This window comes from Eulemur rufifrons, chromosome 11 (assembly GCF_041146395.1).
Source record: "Eulemur rufifrons isolate Redbay chromosome 11, OSU_ERuf_1, whole genome shotgun sequence".
Lineage (NCBI taxonomy): Eukaryota > Metazoa > Chordata > Mammalia > Primates > Lemuridae > Eulemur > Eulemur rufifrons.
The window spans coordinates 3,325,477-3,352,211 of NC_090993.1; the positions used below are offsets into that span (position 1 = coordinate 3,325,477).

General features: G+C 39.9%; 1 protein-coding gene across 1 annotated transcript; it reads right to left on the reverse strand.

The window, feature by feature from the left end:
• Positions 1–847: 847 nt before the first annotated feature.
• SCCPDH (saccharopine dehydrogenase (putative)) lies at positions 848–25,488 on the reverse strand. The gene is made up of 12 exons (XM_069484531.1): positions 25,146–25,488; positions 23,065–23,177; positions 19,919–19,999; positions 17,068–17,197; positions 14,050–14,099; positions 12,126–12,256; positions 11,302–11,419; positions 10,181–10,300; positions 10,036–10,092; positions 4,248–4,359; positions 2,817–2,898; positions 848–1,793 (listed from the first exon to the last, which is right to left on the reverse strand). Exons 1-12 carry the CDS (start codon positions 25,333–25,335, stop codon positions 1,688–1,690), a joined length of 1,290 nt encoding a protein of 429 aa, XP_069340632.1. The 5' UTR covers positions 25,336–25,488; the 3' UTR covers positions 848–1,687.
• Positions 25,489–26,735: the final 1,247 nt, after the last annotated feature.

Genomic DNA, 26,735 nt, shown 5'->3' on the forward strand with positions numbered 1-26,735 from the left:
AATCAGAATGAGACCCACTTGTACTTCAAGCTGGAGGACGGGGTCACACCGCTACTTTCGTAGATGAGTGTCAAGCTTGAGCATACTCTGCAAAGCTGGAAAGAACACAGAACATGAAACTGCATCCAGTGGTTCCCAAACGCAGATCTCAAACACAGACTCCTAGTCACTGCCCTCCAGACTCCCGAATACAAACTGCTGGGGGTACTTCGGAACCTACTGTTGTTTTGAGATTCTGACAGGCAGCCAGTCCTGGGATCTATTGCTCCTATACAGCTTTTCTTTTCTTTTTTGGAGACAGAGTTTTACTTTGTCACCCTGGGTACAGTGCAGTGGCTCACAGCAACCTCAAACTCCTGGGCTCAAGTGATCCTCTTGCCTCAGCCTCCCGAGTAGCTAGGACTACAGGCATGTGCCACAACACCTGGCTAATTTTTTTCCTATTTTTAGTAGAGATAGGGTCTCAAACTCCTGAGTTCAAGCAGTCCTCCTGCCTCAGCCTCCCAGAGTGCTAGGATTATAGGCAAGAGCCACCATGCCTGGCCTCCTGTACAGCTTTCTAATTTTAGAGCTGATAAAACCTTTTCTAATGTCCCACAAGTTAGGGCAGAGCTGAGACTAAAATCCCTGTCTTGTGATGACCAGGCCAGGGCAGAGTAGGCAGTTAGGGAGGGCAGTACCACCAAGAATCTCCCTGTTCAAGTTAGACACCCTCCTTCTCCTGTGTAGGCAGCACAGAATGGTCTCCCAACACAAATAATAATCTTAAATATGTTATGCTTCTCATCTTTAAGTAGAAATTCCATAAAGGGGTGTCTTCTTTAGGTAATGAACAACACGAACACTATGTTTATTATGTGCTTATTACAAAAGGAAAAGTCCTTTGCTTTATTTTAGGGCTTCTGTGGAAAACCTAGTTAAAATACAAAAAGTAAATTAGAGAAAAATTCTGCGTAGGCAATGAAAAATCAATAGAATCTTACAAACTCTATCCTTAAAACTAATCACAGGTATAGTACCAGGGAAAGAAAGAATGACAAGCCCAATTATTTGTAGTAAACAGGTCAGACCACTTAAGCAGCACATTTTTACCACGACACAAATAGCTAGGCAGGTCCAAACACAAAACCACCATTCAATTGACAACCCTTTATTATACAACTATACAACTCAGGTAACAGTCCAAAATCAGTCAGTGTAGATGGGTGAAAAACTAGGCTAAAATAGCAAAAAGTGCTGTTTCATTTAGCAAAGGCTCACACAATACGTAGACAAACTCACCGGAAGGTGAGATTCCATTCATACCCTGGCAAGGAAAGCAGCAGTTACTGTCCTAAATGAATGCCAGTCTGGGCACCTTCACTGAGGAAAGCTGTTAACAACAAAGACAGGGACACTGCCTCCACCATCAGACGCGCCAGCTCATTCATAAAAATTTTCCAGGAACATTTCGGTAAAAAAGTAAGTCAAATGTTAGTTCTCTCTTACAAGCAATAAAATCACAAAATCAGCTGAGATGTGAAATTAAGGTTAAGGTAGTATAATTTCCTGCTTTTAATTTGTAGATATTTTAGATTTGACAATCTTTTCCATATATAATCAGACAGGCTTATAGAAGAATTTCAAGTATCAAATACAGAAGCTATTAATTCATGCACTTTATGACTTCAGTTAATTCTTCAAATATTTAGACTTCAGAGCTGCTAATGACACTAAATTCAATGCCATGTTTGTTGAGTCTGTCAATCAACTTTGTTTTGGAGAAAGCTGCTCCAGGCGTGAAGACCCCACCCCTGTAAAACAATAACAAGAGAAAACAGTTCACACAGGTCCTCTCCAACCCCCTGCTCTGCAGTACTAGCTATCAAATCTGCAGAACTCATGAAAACCTGAGTCTTGATACTATCATGGCTACTTTGGGTTCCATTCCTAAAATCAGCCAAATGAGCAAGTAGCTGTCATTCAGGAGAAAGTAGTACCACAACCAATCCCATCTAGGTTGGCTCAGCTCCTGCTCAGACTGTGTCCATGCAGCACACTGAGCGTCATCAACCTGAGTAACTGCTGCTGTTTATGAAGACAGTCCTCAGACTCAGGAGGATTAAAAAAAGACCTGAATAGGATAAATTTAGGTAATCAATTATTATTAAAGTGTAAATAGGACTTAAACTGGATGAAAAGCTTTTTAAACACAATAGCTAACATTTGTAAAATGCTAAATATTTTCAAAGGGTACATAAGTATTTGAAAAAATTTAATTATGTTTTACTATATACAAATTTTATTTTTATTACATAATACTATTTTAGGTTATGCCTGATTTACTTCCCAGGTGCAGGGCTATCTTCATTTGTAAAGTTGGCCTAGTTTTAGGGCAACAGCTAAATGTTCCAATAAGATAGTACGTTTGCTGATCATACAGCCAGAATCCCGTGATTCAATTTACGCTTGGTGTCAGTCCGGGCTCCCACTACCAGCACTAGTTCAGCACTGATGAGCAGCTCCTGTTAATACTATTTAACAACAGGGACTTGTTTTGAGTGGCTGATTCTGGACTTGAGCTATTTTTCTAAAGAACGGGAGCTAACTTAAAATGGCTCCCAAACTTTTCTGTCGCCCCTCATTTACCTCCACAGTTGTTCCCAGAGGCTGGTAAGAAACTGTCCTCACAGTTTTAATTTACCTGTATCTTTAGATCAAAGGAACTGACCTAGAAACTTACAAGCAGACTCAAAACCTGAAAATCAAATCAAAATCAGCTAAAATGTAACACAGATAAAAAAGATGTCTTCTAATTAGAAGAAAACCAAACTTACCCCTTAGGAAGATCAGAGACATCATTTAGAAGCGTCATGGCTGCCTGAACCATAGCTATGGGTGTAGCCACATAGCCAGCCTCTGCAGGAAACAGGTGATCAAGGAAAAAGTATTCATGAAGTATGCTTTCAACAACACCCAAAAATCAAATGGTAGATTTCATATCTAACTCTAGACATATAGAATTTTTTTCAATAGATACTCTGGTCATTTAATAACAAAAATAACAATATTTATACAGTACTTATTGTCAGGTACCATACTAAGTGCTTTAAGTCTATTAAATTCAATTTTCTTAACAATTATTGAGGTTAATATAATATTTTTATCCTCATTTTATCGATGAGAAAACTGAAGCATAGAAAGGTTAAGTGACTGACTTGTCCAAACTCACAAAGTCCGGCAGTGGCTGGGCCGGAATCCCATCCAGGCAGCTGTCTCCAGAGTGCATCCTCTTACCCACCACACTGCACTGCTGCCTTTTTTTTTTAATTTTTAAAATTTATTTCTTTTTATAAATTTCTTTTTTTTACCTGTACAGCATGTTACTGTACTGAATACTATAGGCAGCTTCTTGACAATAATTGAAGCCAATGATTGTACGTTTTTTGTTTCTCTATTAATACACTAAGCTGATCCCTATCTGCACTCACATACTTAAAAAAAATCTCAATTTATTAAAGAAAAACAAGTGACTATAAACATTAGTAACTTTTAAAAAGTCTATAACCACGTAGGACATTAACATTTATATTCCTGTCAAATAATAAAAATATAGTCAATGTATCTTTAAAAGTCAGGTGGGAATTTGAAAAAAAGAAAAAAAAAAAGGCAAGATGCAAACTCCCTGTGACCTATCAGGGATGATTATAATTAAACTTACAATTTTACTCTAATTCTCAAGGGGGCCTGTCTCTGTATAGTTCTCTAAAATTTATAGCAAGAGCTCTTAAACTTTTTGGGCAATGTATCCTTTTAACCGTCTATCAAAAGCCATTACCCTCTCCTGAAAAATGCACGTGTGCACACCCATTTTCTAAACAATGTCAGAGTGTTCAGAGACTCCAAAGAAACCTTAGAGGCAGATCACAGATTTGACTGATGTTATAATTATACTGCTTGTGTATGAGTCTGAAATAGGTAAATATCAACCAGCCCCTTTTCTTACTAATACTAATTAAAATTTGCCATTCTGAATTATTGCATTATACCGAAAAAGAAAACCAGAGGGAAGAATGCGCTAATAAAATTGGATTATACGAATGATTTCAATCCTTCCTTTGACAGTATAATTTTAAATTACTTAAAAAATTTGTGCAAATGTATTTCTAAAAAATCAGGCTTCAAAAAGAATACATTGTAATAGCATCTGACTTTATAGCTTAAGACAACGTAAAACTCCCAAGCATTCTTAAGTCATATGTGAATACCTGGTCCTTTCACCTGAGTACAGATTCTGATATTTGGTTTGTTCTTATCAGGACTAAGGCCTTGGCTATATCCTTGACCGAAGAACGTCAACGTAAATGATGAGGCATCAATCTATGAAAGAGAAAGCAAAGGGCTTATTTAATAAATATGTCATTTCCTCCTGGAACATAATAAAACCTACTATTCTACTTCATATGAGACACTTTCAGTAGATTAAGAACACTGATATTTTCCCAGAATATCTTATCCTTTAAGCATGGAGGAAAAATTAATTCTCTGGAGCTATAAGTTTTGATGACTGGTGTGATGTAGGGGAGAGAGGTGGTGAGAAACAGGGAAGAGAGAATGATTCTTGAAGGTAGTTTTTATTGGGGTGCGGGTTGGAATATGGAAATCTGGTTTTAGATATTTGTTTTATGTGACAAGACAAAAATAGCCAGCGAGTAAAAGAAATATGGGCCTGGGGCACAGATACATAATTGTTCCACTTAGAGATATAAAAATTCAATTCAAAAAGTTAAATTCTAGAGGACTTATTTTAGCATCTTTCATAATCACTAAATTTAGTAATAAGGTCACAATTAAATCATGATCATCAAATTTTTATTAAGTATCGACAAAGAGTTATTCATCACAGCATTGCCAGATAGGGCTGTGCTTCTTCAGACTTTCAACAGATTAAATAAATATAACCTGAGGTGCTAATTATGCAATGATGATGCAGACACTCCAAGATTGCTTCCCTTAATATAGATAGAATTTTTGTAAAATGGATTTTTTTTCCCAGAAAATGTCCTTGGTCCAAACTGTGTATTTTCTCATTTTATGCTTTAAATGAGTATGTGTCTCATACTCATTTAAGAGACATAAGTATGAGACATAAATATATGGTCCCTGGCCGGGCGCGGTGGCTCACGCCTGTAATCCTAGCACTCTGGGAGGCCGAGGCGGGTGGATCGCTCAAGGTCAGGAGTTCAAGACCAGCCTGAGCAAGAACGAGACCCCCTCCCCCCCCCGTCTCTACTATAAATAGAAAGAAATTAGCCAAACAACTAAAAATAGAAAAAAATTAGCCGGGCATGGTGGCACATGCCTGTAGTCCCAGCTACTTGGGAGGCTGAGGCAGTAGGATCGCTTAAGCCCAGGAGTTTGAGGTTGCTGTGAGCTAGGCTGACGCCACGGCACTCACTCTAGCCAGGGCAACAAAGCGAGACTCTGTCTCAAAAAATAAATAAATAAATAAATAAATAAATATATGGTCCCTGTCTTTCCTACTGCTAATTAATATAATTTAGTGGGGGAGAGAAATACATAACAGTATGAGACACAGACTAAAAGATGCAGAAATAGCTCAGAGGAGGATGTTACTACATCCACTGGAGCAGAGGGCAGCGTTGTGAAATGTATACACATACACACACACACACACACACACACACATTTTAATAATTTACTACACAGAAAAGTAGGATGGATTCCAGAAAGTAGAAACCATTATTTAAAGAGACAGAGGGAGGCAGCAGCATGGTGTACCTAGCACATGTAACTCAAGAGATGCAGACAGATCAGACACATGCCACACCTGTCCCCTCCCCTGCTGTGGCACCCACGCTAACCTGTCATGACCCTCTCTCAGGCTATGCACACATTTCAGCTTCAGAACTATTTTCAACATAGTCTCTGGGTTGCTACTACCAATGAATCAGAGGTGGATGAAAAATAAAACCATCTGGCATCCAGGACTAGGTCATGAGGAGCCTAGGATGGCCTCCCCCCTCTGGACATGGACTTCCAGCCGGTCGTACTCCAGGGCGTGTTCCAAAATCACCCAAACCTGACCTGGAACCTTCCCACCTGCACAGCAGTGATTCCCAACCCTGGCAGCACATCAGCATCACTGGGGAGATTTCTAAAACCCCCATGCTCGGGCCACATCCCAGACCAACTGAACCAAAATCTCCGGTCATCAGTTTCGAGTTCTCTCCTAGAGCGGAGAACCACTGCTCTACGCTTTCAGGCACCACTCCAGGCCTGCTGCATCAGAATGCCCAGAAGCAGTGTGAGGGCCTGTGTATTTGGAAAAAGCTCTCTAGGTGATTCGCATGTATGAAATCCCAGTTAAAAATCACTGCCAAACCAGTGAGTCACGGAAATTTTTCACAGGCAGTGACAAGGTCAGGTTTTCTGTCTTAGAAAGATCTCTCAGACAGCAGTGGAAGATGGATTAGAAAGAAACCATACGAAGGCTACAAAAAGTTCAGCTCAGAGATAAGGGCCTGTACTATCCACAGAGTAAAAGGCAACCCAAAGAAGAGGAGAAAATATTTTCAAAACATGTGTCTGATAAGAAACTCATATCCAGAATATACAGACAACCCCTAAAACTTAACAAAAAACAAACAACCCTATTCAAAAATGGGCAAAGGGACTCAAATAGATATTCCTCCAGAGAAGGTATTACAAATGACCAATAAGCACATGAAAAGATGTCCAACATCACTGATCATTAGGTCAACGCAAATCAAAGCCACAAGGTATCACCTCACACCCATGAGAATGGCTACTATCACAAGAAACTCAGGCCAGGCGTGGTGGCTCACGCCTGTAATCCTAGCACTCTGGGAGGCCGAGGTGGGCGGATCGTTTGAGCTCAGGAGTCCGAGACCAGCCTGAGCAAGAGTGAGACCCCATCTCTACTAAAAATAGAAAAATTATATGGACAGCTAAAAATATATATAGAAAAAATTAGCCGGGCATGGTGGCGCATGCCTGTAGTCCCAGCTACTTGGGAGGCTGAGGCAGTAGGATCGCTAGAGCTCAGGAGTTTGAGGTTGCTGTGAGCTAGGCTGACGCCACGGCACTCACTCTAGCCTGGGCAACAGAGTGAGACTCTGTCTCAAAAAAAAAAAACCCAGAAAATATTAAATAACAAATGTTGGGGAGGATACGGAAAAACTGGAACCTTGGTATACCACTGGTGGGAAGGTAAAATGGTGCAGCCACTATGGAAAACCATTTAGTCGCTCCTCAAAAAATTAAATATAGAATTAACATATGATCCAGCAATTCCACTTCTGGGTGTATACCCAAAAGAATTTAAAGCAGGGTCTTGAACAGATACGTGTGCACCCATGTTCACAGCAGCATAATTTACAACAGCCAAAAGCTGGAAGCAACCCAAGTGTACACTGACTAATGAATGGATAAACAAAATGTAGCACATACATACAATGAAATATTATTCAACTTTAAAAAGGATGGAAATTCTGACACATGCTACAATATGTATGAACCTTAAGGACATTGTGCCAAGTGAAATAAGCTAGTCACAGAAAGACAAAGACTGTATGATTCCATTCATATGAGGTACCGAAAGTAGTCAAATTCACAGAGACAGATGGTGGCAGCCAGGAGCTGGGAGGAAGGAGAGATGGGGAGTTACTATTTAATGGGTATAGAGTTTCAGTCTTGCAAGATGAAGAGAGTTCTGGAGGTGAACTGACTGTGATGGTTACACAATAATATAAATGTACTTAATAGCACTCAAAACTTAAACATGGTTAAGATAAATTGGTATGTTAAGGTAAACTGCATGTTCTGTGTGTTTTACCATAATTAGAAGAAAAAGAGACACAGGAAAAAACCTGACAGGCAGCTGTGACGGGTTTGGAGAAAAATATAGAATGATGCTTATGCTTCTTGCTGGGCAGATGATAGTACCACCAACTGAGATGGGAAATATAGAAAGAAGAAGAGAGTTTGGGGTAAAGAAATTCAGATTTTGACATGTTGAGTGTCAAGTACCTGGAGGATATACAGCTAATGAAATAGGTAGATACATAAATCTGGAGATACAAATGTATGTGTTAAGAGCACCGCTGAGATCACTTAGGGAGAGTGAGTGAGAAGCAGAAGTAGCAGGGAACCCTGGGGCCCACTTAAATGATCCACATTTAAGGAGTAGAAAGACGATGAGGATATAGCATAGCAAAGGAGGAGAAAAAGCAGACAGAAAACTTCAGAGAGCAATTATCTCAGGAGCCAAGAGAAGCAAGTACTTCAAGTAGGACAATAATGTCAAAGACAACAGATGAATCGGGACTAAAGAGCATTTAGCAGTTGTAAGGTCAATGGTGACTTTAGCGAGGGGCAATAAAGGGTGAAGGAAGGGTGAGGGCTCTTTTTTAGTTGGGAAAGACACGGACATGTTTATAGGGTAAGGAGAAAGAACCTGTAGAGAGGCAGGAGGCAGAATCTAGAGGAGAGAAAAGGAATTATCAACTGATGAAGCCACGGGAGTCTGAACAAAAGCAGCAGTCATAGCTAAGACTCAGGCTATTCTGAATCTCAGATCCACCATATCCAGCTATGTGAACTTAGGCAAATAAAACCCTTTCTGTTTATTTCCTCAACTGTAAAAAGTGGACGATAATGATACTTTTTTTTTTGAGACAGAGTCTCATTCTGTCACCTGGGCTAGATAGAGTGCCATGGTGTCAGCCCAGCTCACAGCAACCTCAAACTCCTGGGTTCAAGCAATTTTCCTGCCTCAGCCTCCCAAGTAGCTGGGACTACAGGTGCACGCCACCACGCCTGGCTAATTTTTCTATATTTAGTAGAGATGGGGTCTTGCTCTCGCTCAGGCTGGTCTCGAACTCCTGATCTCAATGGATCCTCCCACCTCGGCCTCCCAGAGTGCTAGGATTACAGGCGTGAGCCACCGTGCCCAGCTGATAATGATACCTTTAACGTAAAGCACATAAAGCACATAGCCCATTGCCTGCAACATGGTAACTGCTCAAGTTGTGAAGAGCACAGGTGGGAAGATTAGCCTTGTACAGAAGAACGCATCTTCCAGAGAAGAGGAAAAAAGGTGAAGCTGGGAACAATGACAGTAGATCCGAGAGTACGGATTTGAGGGGCCACACAACAGGTTCTCTCAATTCCTTTAGTGAAGTAGGAGTTGAGATAATTTGCAGATAGGGATGAGGGCTGGGCTACTGAGAGGAGATGGAGGCATGACTGACGAAAAATAAAACAGGCTGGCTCAGTGGCTCACATCTGTAAGCCCAGCACTTTGAGAGGCTGAGGCAGGAGGATCATCTGAGCCCGGAAGTGGGAATCTGCAGTGAGTGGTGAGCTATGACGGCACCACTGCACTCCAGCCTGGGCAACAGAGAGACCCTGTCTTAAAAAAAAAAAAAAGCAAAGAATCAGCACTGGGATTTCCATGTGGGAGTGCCTCGTGGGAAGGAGAGGAAAGCTAAATGACCCACGGCCTCACTCAGGGTGGGATCTGTAAGCCAAACGGTAGGAAATGAGGCCTTCCTACTGCTGAGGATGTTGGATGCCTGGTGATTTACTTTATCTACTGTGGGAATTCAGGGTATGTGGAAGAGAAAGTGAGACTTGGGGGCAGGGGAGTCACAAGGAAAAGATAACAGAGGAGAAAAATACTTGAGATTTCTATGAAGTACAGAGAATATATTTTCTGGAGCCGGATGGATGGGTTCTCATCTCACCTTGACCATTTATAGCTGTTGAACCTTGGGCAGGTTTCTTAGCCTCTCTGTGCCTCAGTTCCCTCACTTGTAAAACACAGATAATAATACATACATCTAAGGAGTGTTTGAAAAGATTAAGTAATCTAATTTAAAAATTTAAAAGAGTGTCTACAACACAGTAAATGCCCCATCAAGTTTTAGATGATATTGTCACTACACTGAGGAAAAGTAAAAATAAAGGAAAATATTATTTTAGAGCTCTGAATATAAAAGAAAGGATTACCTGTTTTTGTGTTGGACCTTGTTTTGAAAAATAACCAAAGGAGAAGAGCCATGGGAACTAAAGGGGGGGAAAAAAAACCTCAGTGATATTTTTAAAAACTCATGGAAAATATTTCTAAAAATCAATTTCATAAAATCTGACTTACTTTTATGAGAAGTTGCCTTCCAATGCCAAACCTCACAAAGAATAAAAAGAAAAGTCCTGCAAACATCAGCTTAATGACAGAGCTGATGCCTCCCACGGTTACGTAAGCAGCATACTGAACCTAGATTGAGAATAGAAAGTTAGAATGTTACTCCCTGCATTTTACACCAAGTAATACAAGGATGTTGGCTACTTCTAACTTTCTCTTCAGTCACAAATATGGAACAAAAGCAATTTCCACTTTATGAACGCATGATGTTCTATAAGCTTGTTCAGAGACCAGACATTGGCAGACTATTTTTTAAAGAAATTGTTACAAATGGTAATTAGCTTCCCCATTTCACTGAACACAAAAGTCCACATGATCTATAATATATATCTGAGTTTAGCAACAATACATTACAGAATGCAGACTCTACTTACAACCCTTTCTATGAGAAAACACCCTTCACCTTTTTTTTTTTTTTTTTTTTTTGAGACAGAGTCTCGCTTTGTTGCCCGGGCTAGAGTGAGCGCCGTGGCGTCAGCCTAGCTCACAGCAACCTCAAACTCCTGGGCTTAAGCGATCCTACCGCCTCAACCTCCCGAGTAGCTGGGACTACAGGCATGTGCCACCATGCCCGGCTAATTTTTTCTATATATATTTTAGTTGGCCACCCTTCACCTTTTAACTCGAGATACAGTTTCCCCTTGAAGTCTCAGCAGTCAAAGCAAGCACTTCCCTCCCCACAAGTAGGATGGTGCTCCAGAGGTAGCAAGGAGAGAAGGGACAGAGAGGTCGCAGACATCTCCACAAGCAATAAAGAGTGTTTCTAGCAGCCGAAACACTAAACAGGGACTGCTGAATGCTTATGACACCGGGATTTCTTGTACTGAATTTGCTGCTGTTGTGTTATCATAAAAAGGTATGCAGCAGGCAAGATCTGAATCATGGGGCATGGCTATTACCACCCCCATAAAATGCAAACTGCTCTACGCTAACAATTCTATTTCTGGAAGCTGAAACCTGCATTATTTAGCTCTTTCTTTTTTTGCCTTATAAACAAAAATATCCTAAACATATAGGGGAATTGTAACAAACATAAAATACTCTTTACTAATAAATAAATCATATATACTTACTGGTGATTCCTCTAAATTTTCATGCAAGTAACGCTGAGTCCGCTTCACAACAGACACATCAGATCCCAAGAAAGGAACGGAATATACGTTGAGCTCTCTACAAAAAGAAATTGGCCACCTGCAAGACAGACCCATGAATATTTTGTATTTTCTCCAATTACAGTGACAACTTTAGCTGGCAAATTTTGAATAAAAAAATCAGTAACTTTTTTTTGAGACAATAATAAAGGTGGTGGATTTTCTTTTAATTAAAATTTATTTCAATAATTCTTCCTTTGTTCTCTACACCTATACCCAAATAAATGACAAGTGAAACAGTGCAGTATTCTTCATATCATGGACATTTAACACATGTAGTTTAACTATGTTTTACCCCATCAATTTTCCTAAACAATAAAAAGAACATTCAACAGCCCAATCCTAACCTCAAATCTATAAAGTTCTCACATAAGTGCTATTAATGAAATTAATTAATCTACATTAAGATCAGCACACTTTGAAATGGTGGTTTTACTGGATAAAATTTAATTGACATTTAATTTTTATATTGATAGTAAAAAGTCATCATAAAATTCACTTTCTTCCTAGTATTAAAATGTATTATTATATATGAAGTCCTTAAGCTTATGGTAATATATTGAAAACAATCCTGAACCTACTACAAAATAGTCTCCAAGCTTTTCTTAGTAGCATACTTTATTAATAGCCAACGTAACAACAATATACTTAGATTATCTTAGATACATTAAAGAACAGAGTCTCATTCCCACTGCTTCACTTGACTAGAAGAAAAAAAAAAAAGAATAGATTCTGAGATAATATACCTTCTTTTCAATTTTGGACCAACAATTGGGAGAGGTTTCAGATTTGATGCTTGTCGTAGTTTTCTCAAATTACTCTGATCTCCAAAACTATAAATTGCTGACTTCCAGGTACCATCGTGAATGCACAACCCCTAATAAAATATTTCAAGAGTCGAAGAAACATGTTTTAAGGGGTAATTACTAAAATGTAAAGCCAAGAAACTTACAACTGTTACAAACAACATTTCACTACTATTTGGACAAGACATAATCCCTTATTTAATAGTTTTGAGATGAATTTTCATGACCAACTAGGCAGCATTAACACTCATTAGCTAGATCTTATTCAACATTTATACCAACATAAGCCCTTCTTTCTTCCTACCATTATTTATGCTCTCTGTAATAAGTAATTATTATTCAACTAATCGATGATATTCCTTCAAAATTTGCCACTCTTAACCTATTCCTATCTTGCACTGATTCCTCACAATGTCAAGACACATTCCTGCGCAGACATTTATGCACACACACAGCGCACTGTCCGTCTACCCATCCTCTGCTAATGGCTGCTTCCCCACCCATCTCCATCACCACTTAATCTAGCCCCAACTTATATACCTATCTTTCTGCAGAAGTCTTGTTAAAAATTTTTTTTTAATTCTGAAGTTCATAAATACGATTTATATTTTATTTCCTCAATCCTTCAATTTCTTTTTGGTACTACAGTCAGTAGAGAATCCTTTTCTTTTCTTTTTTTTTCCTCTATCTGTTGCCTGGGCAAGAGTGCAATGACATCCTCGTAGCTCACTACAACCTCAAACCCTGGGCTCAAACAATCCTCCTGCCTCGGCTTCTCGAGTAGCTGGGACTACAGGGATGTGCCACCATACCCGGCTAATTTTTTTCTCTATATATTTTTAGGTGTCCAGATCATTTCTTTCTATTTTTAGTAGAGACGGGGTCTTGCTCTTGCTCAGGCTCGTCTCGAACTCCAGACCTCGAGCGATCCTCCTGCCTCGGCTTCCCAGAGTGCTAGGATTATAGGCGTGAGCCACCGCACCCAGCCAACATGCTCTACACCATCCCACCTTTGTGTCTTTGTTATACTATTTCCTCTTCCCTCACATCTCCACAGCACCAGCCCTTGAAATTCTGTCCAATCCCAGCTTCTCCAAAAAGTTCTTGATCTCTGGACTCCCATCTAGATGTATTCTCCATTCTCAGAATCCTACAGTATTTCATCCCATCTCTTTAATAACGAACACTTTCTCTTCCTGTCAAACTAAACTATTACCTTTTTAAGGGCTGGGTTTGCGTCTTATTCACTGACATGTCACTTTATCTTGCCCTGCTATATACATCTGCACCACTACACAATATTTGTTGAATGAATACATTTTAGAACAAATACTTATGAAGCCACAGAACAAATCTAGAATTGGGCTAGGCACTACTGGCAATAAAAGTACTATCATAAAATATGATCCTTTCCCAGAAATGCAACTGTTTTATGTTCCTAAATAGACTATAAATTCAGTAAGACCAGATTTACTTCACACATTTCTTTTATGGTCACAACAGGACCTACCTCCAAGTTAGGCACATAATAAACATATACTGACTTGCACTAAAGTGAAAAATTTCTTGGCCAACAACATTTACTACCCAACAATAACAGAGGCTTTAGTGTTGGGATCATGGTAATTCACTTTAATATAATGAATTGTGCAGTTGTTTTTAATGTAAGTTATATTTAAGTCAAAGTAATCTCAGTAATCTTATATCTTTACTTTTTAAAATTAAACATAGTGACTTTCATACATTAAAAATTATAAATACATAAGAATTTTAATTAATCTAAATCTTTTTAAGACACATGCATCATTTCCAAAATGTTTTTAATATTAACTTGAAAGAACACTTGACAAACAGAAGAACGAACCTCAGGTCCTGCATGTACAGTTAGGAAACTTTCCACAGCAGTCAAAGTACCTGAAGGAGTTAAAAGAATGGTAAACGTAAAATCAAACGAGATTTTTTTATTATTTAGCCAGGATAAGTAAATAATAAACTATTCCTATTCACTCACGTTTACTAAGCCTATTGCTGATACAGCCAGAAAATCTGTACAGGTAACAGTTTTATTATACTTTCGTAAACAGACTTAAGAAAGAGCAATTTACATAAACTCTAACTGCCAGTACTGAAAAAGTCTTTTCCAATATTTAAACTGAAAAGACTAAGAATCTCCCTCAATAAGGCAACAATTCAGCTTATTCTGGAAGGCCCAACAGGCCACAGTTCTCAAAATTAGATCTTGGGGAGTTACTCTGTTTTCAAATACGACAGCTTTCAAGGGGCTCATTAGTAGTGGCTTACGGTGAATGCACACAAAAACTATCAACACACACTTTGATGGCTTATAAAATACTTACAGCTGTTAAAATGAAATAAAATATAAGCATAAAATAAAAATCAAAAACCAAAGCCAGAAAAAAGAGAGAAATTATATTAACCATGAAGACTAATAATACATAGGCATAGTGGTTAAATATTTAATTATTGAGTTTCTCAAGAATAGTGAGGCAAAAGAAAACCATAATGGGGCCAGGTGTAGTGACTCAGGTCTGTAATCCTAGCATTCTAGGAGGCCAAGGTGAGAGGATCACTTAAGGCCAAAAGCTCGAGACCAGCCTGAGCAACATAGTGAGACCCCATCTCTACAAAAACTTTTTAAAAATTAGCCAGGCGTGGTGGTGCGTCCCTGTAGACCCAGCTACTCAGGAAGCTGAGGCAGGATGGCTTGAGCCCAGAAGTATGAGGTTGCCGTGAGCTATGATGACTCCAGTGCACGCTACTAGCCCAGGCAACAGAGCCAGACTCTGTCTCAAAAAAAAAAAAAAAAAGAAAGAAAGAAAGAAAACAGAAGAGCAGAAAAGAAAAACATAATGGGCTGGCTAATTCTCAAACTCTGATAAAATAACCAGAGAATGTAACCTAGGTATGTGGCTCTGTGATCTAACCCTATCCACAGAAAGCATAGAGACCAACTAAAACAGTAATCTAATAAAGTGTAGACCACCTGAATCAAAAATCAGCTGGGGTACTTGTTAAAATGCTGAAGGTTTCAGTATGTGAAAAACACTTTCTTTACAAATCTTAAAGTATTATTTTCCCCTTAAGAAAAAAAAAGACCTATTCAAAATAACAACAAAAACTATCAAATATTTAGAAATTAACATCAATAAGAAATATGCAGGGTGATCATGAAGAAAACTTCTAAACTTCACAGATTTTAAAGAATTTTCTTAATAAATGGAGACATACTAGGTCCATGGATTGGTAGACAAAATATTTTAAAGATATTCAATTCACATTCCTCTTTTTAATGGGAATGGTTCCAATGTTTCACCATTAAGTATGGTGTTGGCTATTGTGTTCTAACATTTATTATGTAAGAAAGTATTCTTCTAAATTCCTAAAAATCTAAAATCAGTAAATGGCATGAGTTTTCAATTTTCAAGTCATTTATTGAGAGGAGGATATAGCTTTTTACCTCTGATCTTATGAAGTGGTGATTATATAACTTCCTAGTGTTAAACCTGGGTATTAACATATCATTTTTTTTAAATGACATTGTATATTTTTTTCTTTTGAGACAGGGTCTCACTCTGTTGCCTGGGCTAGAGTCCCATGGAGTCATAGCTCACCCCAACCTCAAATTCCTGGGTTCAAGTGATCCTTACACCTCAGCCTCCTGAGCAGCTAGGACTACAGGCACGCACCACCACACCCAGATAATTTTTTAAAGTTTTTTGTAGAGATAGAGTCTTGCTACGTTGCTCAAGCTGGTCTTAAATTCCTATCTTCAAGCAATCCTCCCACCTCAGCCTCCCAAAATTCTGAGATTACAGGCATGAGCCACTGCGCCTGGCCACCATTGGGTATTTATTAAATTTTTACATAGCATTCTCTTTTTTTACTTCCAAGCCTTAGTTTGTCTATAAGACATTTTCTTCTCACTTCTAATTTCACAAGCAAGATTTATTTGTAGTTTTTGTATGTATCTATGCTATCTTTGTTAGACTGTGGTTTCATAGTTATGCTAACTTTTTGATATAAACAGGAGCACTTTCCACTTTTTTAAGCTCCAGAATAGTTTATATGGCACTGGAGTTACCTTTTTTAGGTCATATTCTAAATGAACACTTTTTAAATAAGCATGACATTAGTAGCCTTAGTTGTTTTACTGTAACAGTGATGATTTTCTCCACTCTTAAGTAATTATCTTCATTTTATAAATGGGGTGAAAAAAAGATGCCTACTTCTGTGTACATTCTAGCTTTGATGGTTAAAAATTTAAAACCTTTTAATTATAATATATGCACAAATTATACTTTAAAATATGTTAATTCCTAAACAAAGCAAGTTTGGATTTATAATGGCTGCCAAAGATTTTTTTCCAGAAATTTTACAGCTCTAACCATAACTACATTGAGACAATGGACGATTCTTCATTTTAAAACACTTGTAGTACTATCCACATCTCAACAATAGTGTCAATAGCATTTCATTAAAAGTGTAGCTATGTTAAAAACACTGAGCAACATAGCAAAACCCCGTCTCTACAAAAAATATTTTTAAAATTATCTGGGCATGGTGGTGCACACCTGTAGTCCCAGTTACTCAGGTGGCTGAGGCAGGAGGACGGCTTGAGCCCAGGAGTTTGAGGTCTCAGTGAGCTATAATAATGCCACTGCACTCTAGCCTGGCCAATGGAGTGGGACACTGTCTCAAAAAAAAAAAAACAAAAAACCCCCAGAAATAACAAAACATGTGTTTTAATATTACTCATTTGTAGCTATGTTTCTTTTCCCAACTAGATTTTAGTTCATCACAGTTACAACCATGAAATCCTTCTATTGTTAAATTCAATTATTGCTTATTGATCAATAATTACCATTCATTTTATTTCTGGTATATATTACTCCCAGATCTGCTGGAATGGAGTCAAAGCCACTGCTTCCAATGATATAAACCCCTTTTTCTGCAGCTTTTTCATGATACTTCCACTTCATTAATTCCAGAAACTAAAAAATCCAGAACAAGAATCTGAATCAGAGCTATGCAGAAACATCAATATTAAATGATTTCTCTTTAAAGATAAAGCAATTAAACTTGGAAAATGCTGACCAGTATTGCTCTGCAGCAAAATAGTAACTATCCCAATTTTTTTTTACTTATTCAGCAAATACTGACCGAACACATAGTGTGTGCCAGATGGTACACCAGACACGCTTATCTGACTTAACGATACTGAATATTTTTAGAATTATTTTTAAATGTAAAAGTAATACCTATTATAAAAATTAAATTAATATTAAAAATACAAAGCAAGCAAAAAAAAATCACCCCCAAAATTGCATTACACAGATGAACATCATTGCAGAAATGTAACTATGCATATACAGAGAGGGAGGGGCAGGAAAGGAGGCGATGATAGAGGAGATAGGGGAATAATGTCTGTTCAAATCTTTTGCTTATTTCTAAAATTAGTTTTCTAGAATAGTTTTAGATTTACAGAAACATTGAATAGTAGTTCCCACGTACTCTGAAATCCAGTTTCCCCATTAACGTATTTTACATTAACATTTGTTATAATTAATGAACCAATATTGATACACTATTATTAACTAAAGTCAACCGTTTATTGAGATTTCGTTTTTATCTAATGTCCTTTTTCTGTTTCAGGATCTCATCCTGGACACCACATTACATTTAGTTGTCCTGTATCCTGAGGCTCCTTTTGGCTGTGACAGTTTCTCACACTTTCTTTGTTTCGAATGACCTTGACCATTTTGAGGAGTGCTGGCCAGGCATTTTATAAACTGCTCCTTTACTGGAATTTATTTCATGTTTTTCTCCTGATTAAACTGGAATAATGGATTTTGAGAGGAAGACTGCAGCAGTAAAGTGCCATTCTCATTGCACCTTATCAAGGCAACATACTAGCAACGTGATTCACCAGTTTGGATGTTGACCTTGAACACCCAGCCAAGGCAGTGTCTGCAGGTTTCTCCAGTGTAAAATTTTGCTCCCTGTCCCTGAGAGTGGAGTAGGTACATAAATTATTTGGAATTCTGCACAGAAGATTTGTCTCTTCTTATCCCTCAGCCCACTTTTTAAATGGGTTATTTGCATTTCTATTACTGACTTGTAAAAGTTCTTTATGTATTCTGACTTTTTTAGATTTTATTTTATTTATTTATTTATTTATTTAGAGACAGAGTCTTGCTTTTGTTGCCTGGGCTAGAGTGAGTGCCGTGGCGTCAGCCTAGCTCACAGCAACCTCAAACTCCTGGGCTCAAGCGATCCTCCTGCCTCAGCCTCCCGAGTAGCTGGGACTACAGGCATGCGCCACCATGCCCAGCTAATTTTTTCTATATATATTTTTGGTTGGCCAGATAATTTCTTTCTATTTTTAGTAGAGACGGGGTCTCGCTCCTTGCTCAGGCTGGTCTCAAACTCCTGACCTCAAGCGATCCACCTGCCTCGGCCTCCCAGAGTGCTAGAATTACAGGCGTGAGCCACCACGCCCTGCCAGATTTTTATATTACTTTTATGGTAGCTTTCAAGATGACTTACAAGCTTTTCACTATTTTCTATGTTCTGGGATATTTTAAGTAACACAGGAATTGTTTTGTTTTGTTTTTTTTAATTCACGTTTCCTGCCTATTTTTTATCAATTTTGGTAATTTACACCTTCCTAGTATTTTCCAATATACATTACCAATTGATAAACTCTAAGCACATATAATATTGGCACACTGATGACAACAATCAGTAGAGACTACATAGACATATGAGGTTACCATTTTAAAGGTGCTAGTGTAGCTTAGTGACTGTTAACACATTACTTCCTGCAGTCAGGCAAACCTCAGTTAAAGTCCTAGTTCTCCTGCTTATTAGGTCCATGACTCTTAGCAAATTACTTAACCTTTAATTTCCTCATCTATAAAAAAAGGAAGAAAGGCAAGAAAGGCCGGGTGTTGGTGGCTCTTGCCTGTAATCCCAGCACTGGGGAGGCTGAGGTGGGAGAATCACTTGAGGCCAGGAGTTCACAAAGCGAGACCCCCATCTCTACGAAACATTAAAAAAAAAAATTAACCAGGCATGGTGGTATGAGCCTGTAGTCCCAGCTACTCGGGAGGCCGAGGCAAGAAGATTGCCTGAGTCCAAGAATTCAAGGTCATAATCAGCTATGATCCCACCACTGTACTCCAGCCTGGGCGACGGAGTGAGACCCTATCTCTCAAAACAAATAAAATAAATAAATAAAAATAACAATAAAAACCTGCTTAGTGTTGGGCAAATGGTAAGCATTCAATAAATGGAATGCTAAAAATTTTTAGGTTGAGGGGATTTTACATTTTCTGTCATGTTACCAAGGTGCCTCATTTTAAAAAGAATTCAAAATGAAAATTGCAAAAGTGAAATTCGGATTATAAAATAGCATACTGTTTTAATTAATTCAGTTTGCAGCATAAAGTATCATTAATAGCTGCAAAAATCAGCATATCCTATACACTAAGGACCTAAGAAACAAACTCAAGAAAACTGAAGCTAAAGATCTCACCAATAGTGCTCTCCTTCAAGATATCAAGGGAATACCATAGAAACTGCATCTCTGAACACTAGAAAGGAGTTGTCAACTTCTAAATGTCTCAAAATTGCACTAAATATTTTCTCCTTCATTAATAAGAAAATCATGTGTTGTTGATTCCATGTTTTTTCCTTTCCATTTTACATACCTGAGGCTCTCCACAGATGTCGACACAACTGGTTCCATTTTCAATACATGCTTTTACCACAGGTTCTCCGTAAAATCGATACTGCAGGAAAAGGAAAGAAACCAACAGGTTACTCTTTCCTGACAAGTTTAAATCAATGAAATGCCATTTAATCTTGGAAGTACAGTCTTGGTTATCAAGAAATCAAACGTTGATGAACCCTTTGGGGGGGGCCAGTGCAGGAGGACTGCCTGAGCCCAGGAGTTTGAGGTTGCAGTGAGTAACAATCCTTCATCTCAGAGGGGACATTTCTGCCCTGTGAACCCAATTAGCTTAGAGGTCAAATTGCAATTCTGCTGTTCAACCCAGCAGTCTCCCAAGTAGGTGTGCGTTCCCTTGGGAAAGCAGATCACAAAATGATCTACTTACTGTGGAAGTACATACTGGAACTTTCATTCATGCTAATTTTTAGAGGAAACAAAAAGAAAAAAACTGAAGGTTTTATTAATAGTTAGCATATGAATGGACTATGGCACATTCAGTGGGCCATGTCAAGTGGTCATGTATTAAATACAGGATACAACAGGTATCCTGCGGGGGCTGTGGGAGAGTTCCACAACCCAGAGGGGGCCACAGTGACACCCTCATTCATTCAGTCATTTTCAGTATATTGCAACCTAATGCTTGAATGAGTTTGCTAAGTTTCTGAGGCTTGAACTCTGACACCTCAGACACTTAGAAGGGGGAGGATAAAAAAAATCTGACAAGGACTTCTAGGATGAAGCTGGTGGACAGGAAGAAACTAGGAGAAAGTGAGAATGCAGAAGCCAAGGAGAAAGTAATCAAGTAGATCAAATGCTGAAAGTTTTGATTAAGATGAGAACTGAGAATTGATGACTGGATTTGACAGGATGGGACCTCGGCAGAGTAGTTTCATTGGAGTAGGGAGGATAATAAAAGCCTGACAAGGGTATCTTAGAGCAGGAAGTGAGGAAGTAGAGATAGTAAGTAATGAGAATTCAGAGTTTTGCTAAAAAAAAAAAAAAGGTGGGGTGGGGCACCCCAAAGATGGTATAGTTGGAGGGGTATGTGGAATCAAGAGAAATTGTTTTAAAGATAAGAGATACAATCACATATTTAAATGCTGATAGACTCTGGAGGCAGAGGCAGGAGCATTGCATGAGGCCAGTAGTTTGAGACCAGCCTGGACAATATAGTGAGACCCTTGCCTCATATATACATACATACATACATAAATACTGGTAGAAATAATTCAGTAAAGATAGAAAATTGATAACAAGAAAATGTGTAACTATAAAGTCTTCAAATACTGTGCCCAATAGAACAGGAGCAGTTTCTCCTTGTAACAAGAGGTAAGGCAGAGTACAGGATACAACACAGGTAGGCAGACAGGAAAAAAAAAAAAGAAATAAAATCATGAGATAAGAGAGAAAGATGGGATGCTAAAAGTGTGAGGAAAAGGAAGTTGTAAAACTGCTTCAGAGAGTAGGAGAGAACAGCCAAAGGAAATACAGCAGAATTGCTGTAGGTGCAAAGTGCCACATGAGGTTCATAATCACACATATGAAGTGTGATCAGTCAGCATGGGGATGCACTTTTCTCTAGCCACACTGGGTTGCTCATGTTCAAGTGAAGAGTAAGCAGAGAGTTAGAAGAACCAGGGTCGGAGTTTTTCCAAAAGCAAAGGGAGTTGGTTGAGGGTGTACAGTTCACACTGACTATAGCAGTGGACCTAATGGATGGAATCTAAGCTAGTTAAGAATGAGATAAATCTAAAAAAATATTTTTCTAATAATTCAAAACCATTTTTGTTCTTAATAAGAAAAATTAGTATTTCAGATGCTTAACCAAATGTCATGCCAATTGTGATAGCTTCTTCAGATCAGTAAATGTAACCAACGTGCACCTTGTTACACGGGCCGGCGGCCTAGAAGTCATCCTTGGTATCTCTCTCTCATATCCAGTACAGTAGCGAAAGCTGTTCTCCTTTCAAAATATACTCTGAACCCAACCAATTCTCACCACCTCTACCACTGCTACCCTGGTGCTTGTCTTGCTTGGACCATTCTACTGTTGGTCCCTTATCTATTTTTCCTCTCACAAGCCAAAGAACTTCAAAATTAAATCGGATCACACCCTTGCTTTGGACCATTCAATGACTCTTTGTCACATTTAGAAGAAAATCCAAATCCTGACCATGACTTGTAAGACCAGACATGACCTAGCTCCTGGGTATCTCTCCAATTTACTTTCTGGCCCTCTGCCCTGCTCCCTGGCCCAGTCATGCTGGCTTCTCAAACATTCCTCAGTCCTCTTAGCTCAGGACCTTTGTACCTGCTCTCAATGGAATATCCTCTCCTCCAATATTCAGCACAGATCTGAATGAACTGTCTCATTTCAGTTAGATCTCTGATCAAATGTCAACTCCTCACAGAAACCTTCCCTGATCATCCATCTAAAAAACACTGATGTGCCAATTCCTTTATCTCCTTTCTCTGCTTAATTTTTCTTCAAAGCATTTATCATTATCTACTATCATAATCTTTTCCGTCTCCTCCACAAGAATGTAAGCTCCAAGAGGGATTTTCTGTTTTTTTCTTCTTTTTTTATTTTCCTTTATTGCTTTCCAATCATGAGCGCTCAGGAGGATTTTCTGTTTTGTTTACCATTGTGTTCGAGGTGTAAACATTCAATAAATATTGAATAAATGAATTAGTCCTTTTTAGTACTTTTTTGTGCATATCTTTAACATATATATTTACACAGTAATACATGAATATAATTCATAAATAAATAAATATATTGGGGGTATATACTCAAACATTTTTTACCGCAGGGGCATACTATACAGTAAAAAAAAAAAGGGGGAAAAAAGTCTGGATATTGTAACCGTAGCCAGTGAAGAAAGGAACCAGGACACATTCCCTGAGTATACAGTCACAGAGAGCCTGTCACTCCCCCTCTCAGGAGACTTTGGTTATAACCATTTACTCCTCACAAGAAGAAAAAACTTCCCATATGGGGTTAAGGCCTTCAACCAACTCTTCTGTCCTCTGCCCTTATGTTCCTCTGGAATATAAAACACCAGATTTTGCTAGAAATGAATGGATTGTTTGTTCTGATACAAAGAAGGGTTGATTACTTACTGGTCCTACACAGTTGAGGACAACTGTCGCCTGTTTAGCCATTTCATCAAGTGAGGCTGGATTAGTGATATCACAGATGATTACTCCAACTTCAGACAATAGTGTCGGTCTTCCTAAAATACATAAATAATTTAAAGAAAATCTCAGTATAGTGACATTTAATAGATCTTCTCAGATCTTCTTTTTACAGTAATCAGTGACAGCAAATTACTAAATATACTGATAAAACTGAAAGCTGATTCCCCTTGAAAACAAGAGATAAAACTGTTTTTAATCAGGTAATAAAAAAGGAAAAGGCTGGGAGGCTGAGGCAGGAGGATGGCTTGAGGCCTGGAGTTCAAGATCAGCCTGGGCAATAGTGAGACCCCCATCTCGCTAAAAAAAAATTTTTTAAATTAGCCGGGCACTGTGGCACATGCCTGTAGTTCTAGTTACTTGGGAGGCAGAGGTAGGAGGATTGCTTTAGCCCAAGAGTTTGAGGTTGCAGTGAGCTATGATGATGCCACTGCAACAGAGTGGGCAACAAAGTAAGATCCTGTCTCAAGGGGGAAAAAAAAAAAAGGAAAAATCTATGAGGAAAATAGAGTTAATACTAACAGTGACTAAAAAAATTACTAACCTTTAAAAAATCATCTAACATAAGCAATGTGTAAATAACCCTGTGTAACATGACAATTTTACAATCAGGTTTCAACGCTGAGTGGATGAGTGTCCTGACTTCCTCTCCATCAAGAAATTTATATCATAAAAATAGTTTTTCATCAACTACTAAACGATTACATGACCCAATTATAGGAGATGGAGTGGGTCTGTTAACACCAAAATCATGAGAACAAAAGAGAACTCTGATGTGAAAAGCACACTGTATATAAAAATACCTAGGCTCATAATAAGGAAATAATTAGAATTAACTGACTCAATAGAGCAATGCAGGTTTTGGTGGGTCAAGGTGCACTCCCCACAGTAACGTGATTTGAGCATTACAAATGGTAGATAACTAGTCTGTACCTGCATGGCGTTGAGCAGGAAAAAGAAATGGGAGAATATATTTTAACAGTGAAATTACTTTCTTTCGGAAAAATAAAGACCAAAAAATCTCTTTAGTTAAGATTCTGTGTGTGGGTAGTGGCAACACTAAGAGTTATAGGAGAGTCCAGCCTACATGGTCTTCTGTACAGATCCACAAACAAAAGATCCTATATTCCCACAATAAACAGGGCTCTGTGTGAAATTAAAAGGTTAAACAGAAAGAATGTAGTATGCCCAGAACGCTTAACAGCTATTTGTCTGTATGAGGAGTCCAGGGTGGAGAATTAACAGCCAAATTTAAAGGCTATCCATGCAGTCCTAAGTTAGACGTCTCCCCCGACCATGAAGGTAGGGTCTGTGTCTGTCTCCCCTTTTTCCCCCTCTGCAACCCCAGCACTTAGGACAGGACCGAGCATGGAAAAGACCGGCCAGTAAGTATATGTTGCATGAATGCTGAAAGAGTAAGTAAACGTCCAAACCAGATACACAAACGTTTTTTTTTTTTTGATGACGAATGATTCCTACAAGCAAAAAACTTCTTTAAAAAAAATTTTAAACAGAAGCCACAACGTTATGAGTAAAACTCGATAAGCTTTCTCTCCCGTCCCCAAAACACCAGGCAAAGGGAAAGTACAAACAATCTAGGAAAAAAACCAACACCCGACTTTCCTATCGGACCAAATAACAAGAAACCTTCAAACCCAACAGGTATCCCTGCTCTGGAGCAGAGAAAGGGACAACGAAAGGTCTTGACTATATTTCGCCAGGAGGACTCTCCAAACGGAGGGACAAATTCAAAAGCGGGGAAGAGGAGAAAAAATATTATTTAAAAAAAATTTTTTTTTTTCATTTAGGGGTGGAACAAAGCCATGACAGTATCTGAAACATCCCTCTCCCCCTCCTGTCCTCAAGCAGGGCTGGGGGGCGACGGAGGGCGCGTCCCCGGAGGAGAAACGCTCGTTTCGGGCGGTGTCGAGTCCTCGGCCGGGGTCGGGGGCTGCGAGGAGGCTGAGGCGCCGCCGCCAAGCCGCGTCCCGGCCCGCGCCCTTTACCCAGCTTCAGGGCGGCCTCCTCCAGCACTCGCTGCAGCCTCTCCCGAGAGCGGCCCGCCACGGCCCAGGGCAGGCGGGAGCTTCGCTCCGGGTCCCCCTGCTCCCGGGCCACCTCCTCGGTCACGAACTGGCCGGTGAAGCCAGAGGCGCCGAACACCACCAGGTGGAAAGGCCTCTTCTCGGTCGCCATGACGAGCCCACAGCCAGCCGCTGCCCGGGGCGGGCCGAGTCCACGGCGCCTGCGCCTCAGGCAGCGGCCCCAGTACCGGGCGCAGCAACCGCCGCCGTCGTGGCCGCCGCCGTCGCCGCCACTTGCGCGCCGCGCTTCGTTCAACCCGCGCGCGCCGCCGCCGCCGCGCCGGGGCCACGCCCACGGCCACGCCCACGCCGCCGCGCGCGCCGGCCGCCGCCGCGCCGCTTCCGGGTCGGGAGGCTTCGGCCGGGAGGCTGCCCCGGGCCGCGGCTCCGGCTGCGGGTCCACTGCCCGGGCTGGCAGGCGCGGACGGCGGCCCATGGCTGCGTCCCAGCGTTTGTCCGGCACTGCTCGGACCGTCCGGGGCGCCTCATCTTCTAGCCCTCCCGGCGGCTGGAGGCGGCGACAGCCGGTTATTCTGGTTGCGCGGGGGCCGCGGGAGCGGGTTGCGCAAAGAGAGTTTTGAGAAAACCTGACGACAGACGAGGATTGCCCACGCCAAGAACGTTTTATTTCTCGAAGCGCGTTGGCCGGGGGACGTCTGCAAAGCCCGGTGGAGATGGAGGCTCGGTTAACGATGGGGAAAACCGTGTATCTCACTTGAATCTGAGGAAAAATGAAAAAAGAAAAAGAAATAGAGAAAACTGATGAGGGGCTCTGTACTATCTTTTCGACTTTTCTGTAAATCTAAAACTATTCTAAAATTAAAAATTTAGTTTTTAAAAACTCTCCGTGCATTTGTGTCAGATACATGCAAATTTGTCGTCTCATTTAATGCCGTCCAGCAAGCATTTCCAGGGAGCCTACTGTGTGTCAGGTTCTGAAATGGATCCCGGAATACAGTGATTAATAAGGCCAGGTCCTTGCCCTCCCTAACTGGGGAAGAGATAGTTTAATTGAAGTACGTGTGGCAAATGAGGAGAGGCGCTCACTCTGGGACAAAAGAAACACGAGAAGACACCTGTCGCAGGTTATATCCCGTTGGTGGCACACATCACTATGCTAGGGCCCCCGAAATGTGTGGTAGTGGGTGCAGTTCGCTGAAGAGGGAAGTCTGCAGAGAGGAGCTTGGCCTTGACATAAATTAGTAAGGCTTAGATATAGAAGAATTGAGAGAGGGACAGGCATTTATTTATTCAATAAGCATGTATTAGGTGTGTCACATACACCCAGATACAGAGACCAGGGCCAGTTTTCGAAATAAAATGGTATTTTAATAAACACCAAGAAGGCATTAAATTGTGCAACATTCATTCCTGATTTTTTAAACTTTCATTAAAATAGAAATAGATGGGCCGGGCACGGTGGCTCACGCCTGTAATCCTAGCACTCTGGGAGGCCGAGGCGGGTGGATCGCTCAAGATCAGGAGTTCGAGACCAGCCTGAGCAAGAGCGAG

Bases quoted from the DNA above. Each gene is read 5' to 3' on its own strand.
- SCCPDH (XM_069484531.1), bottom strand. From the start codon at position 25,335: ATGGCGACCGAGAAGAGGCCTTTCCACCTGGTGGTGTTCGGCGCCTCT. The intron at 12,257-14,049 runs GTTCGTTCTTCT...ATATTTTATTAG, and splicing joins CTGTACATGCAGGACCTGAG to GGGTTGTGCATTCACGATGG. The intron at 10,301-11,301 runs GTAAGTATATAT...TTCTCAATCTAG, and splicing joins AAAATTTAGAGGAATCACCA to GTTCAGTATGCTGCTTACGT.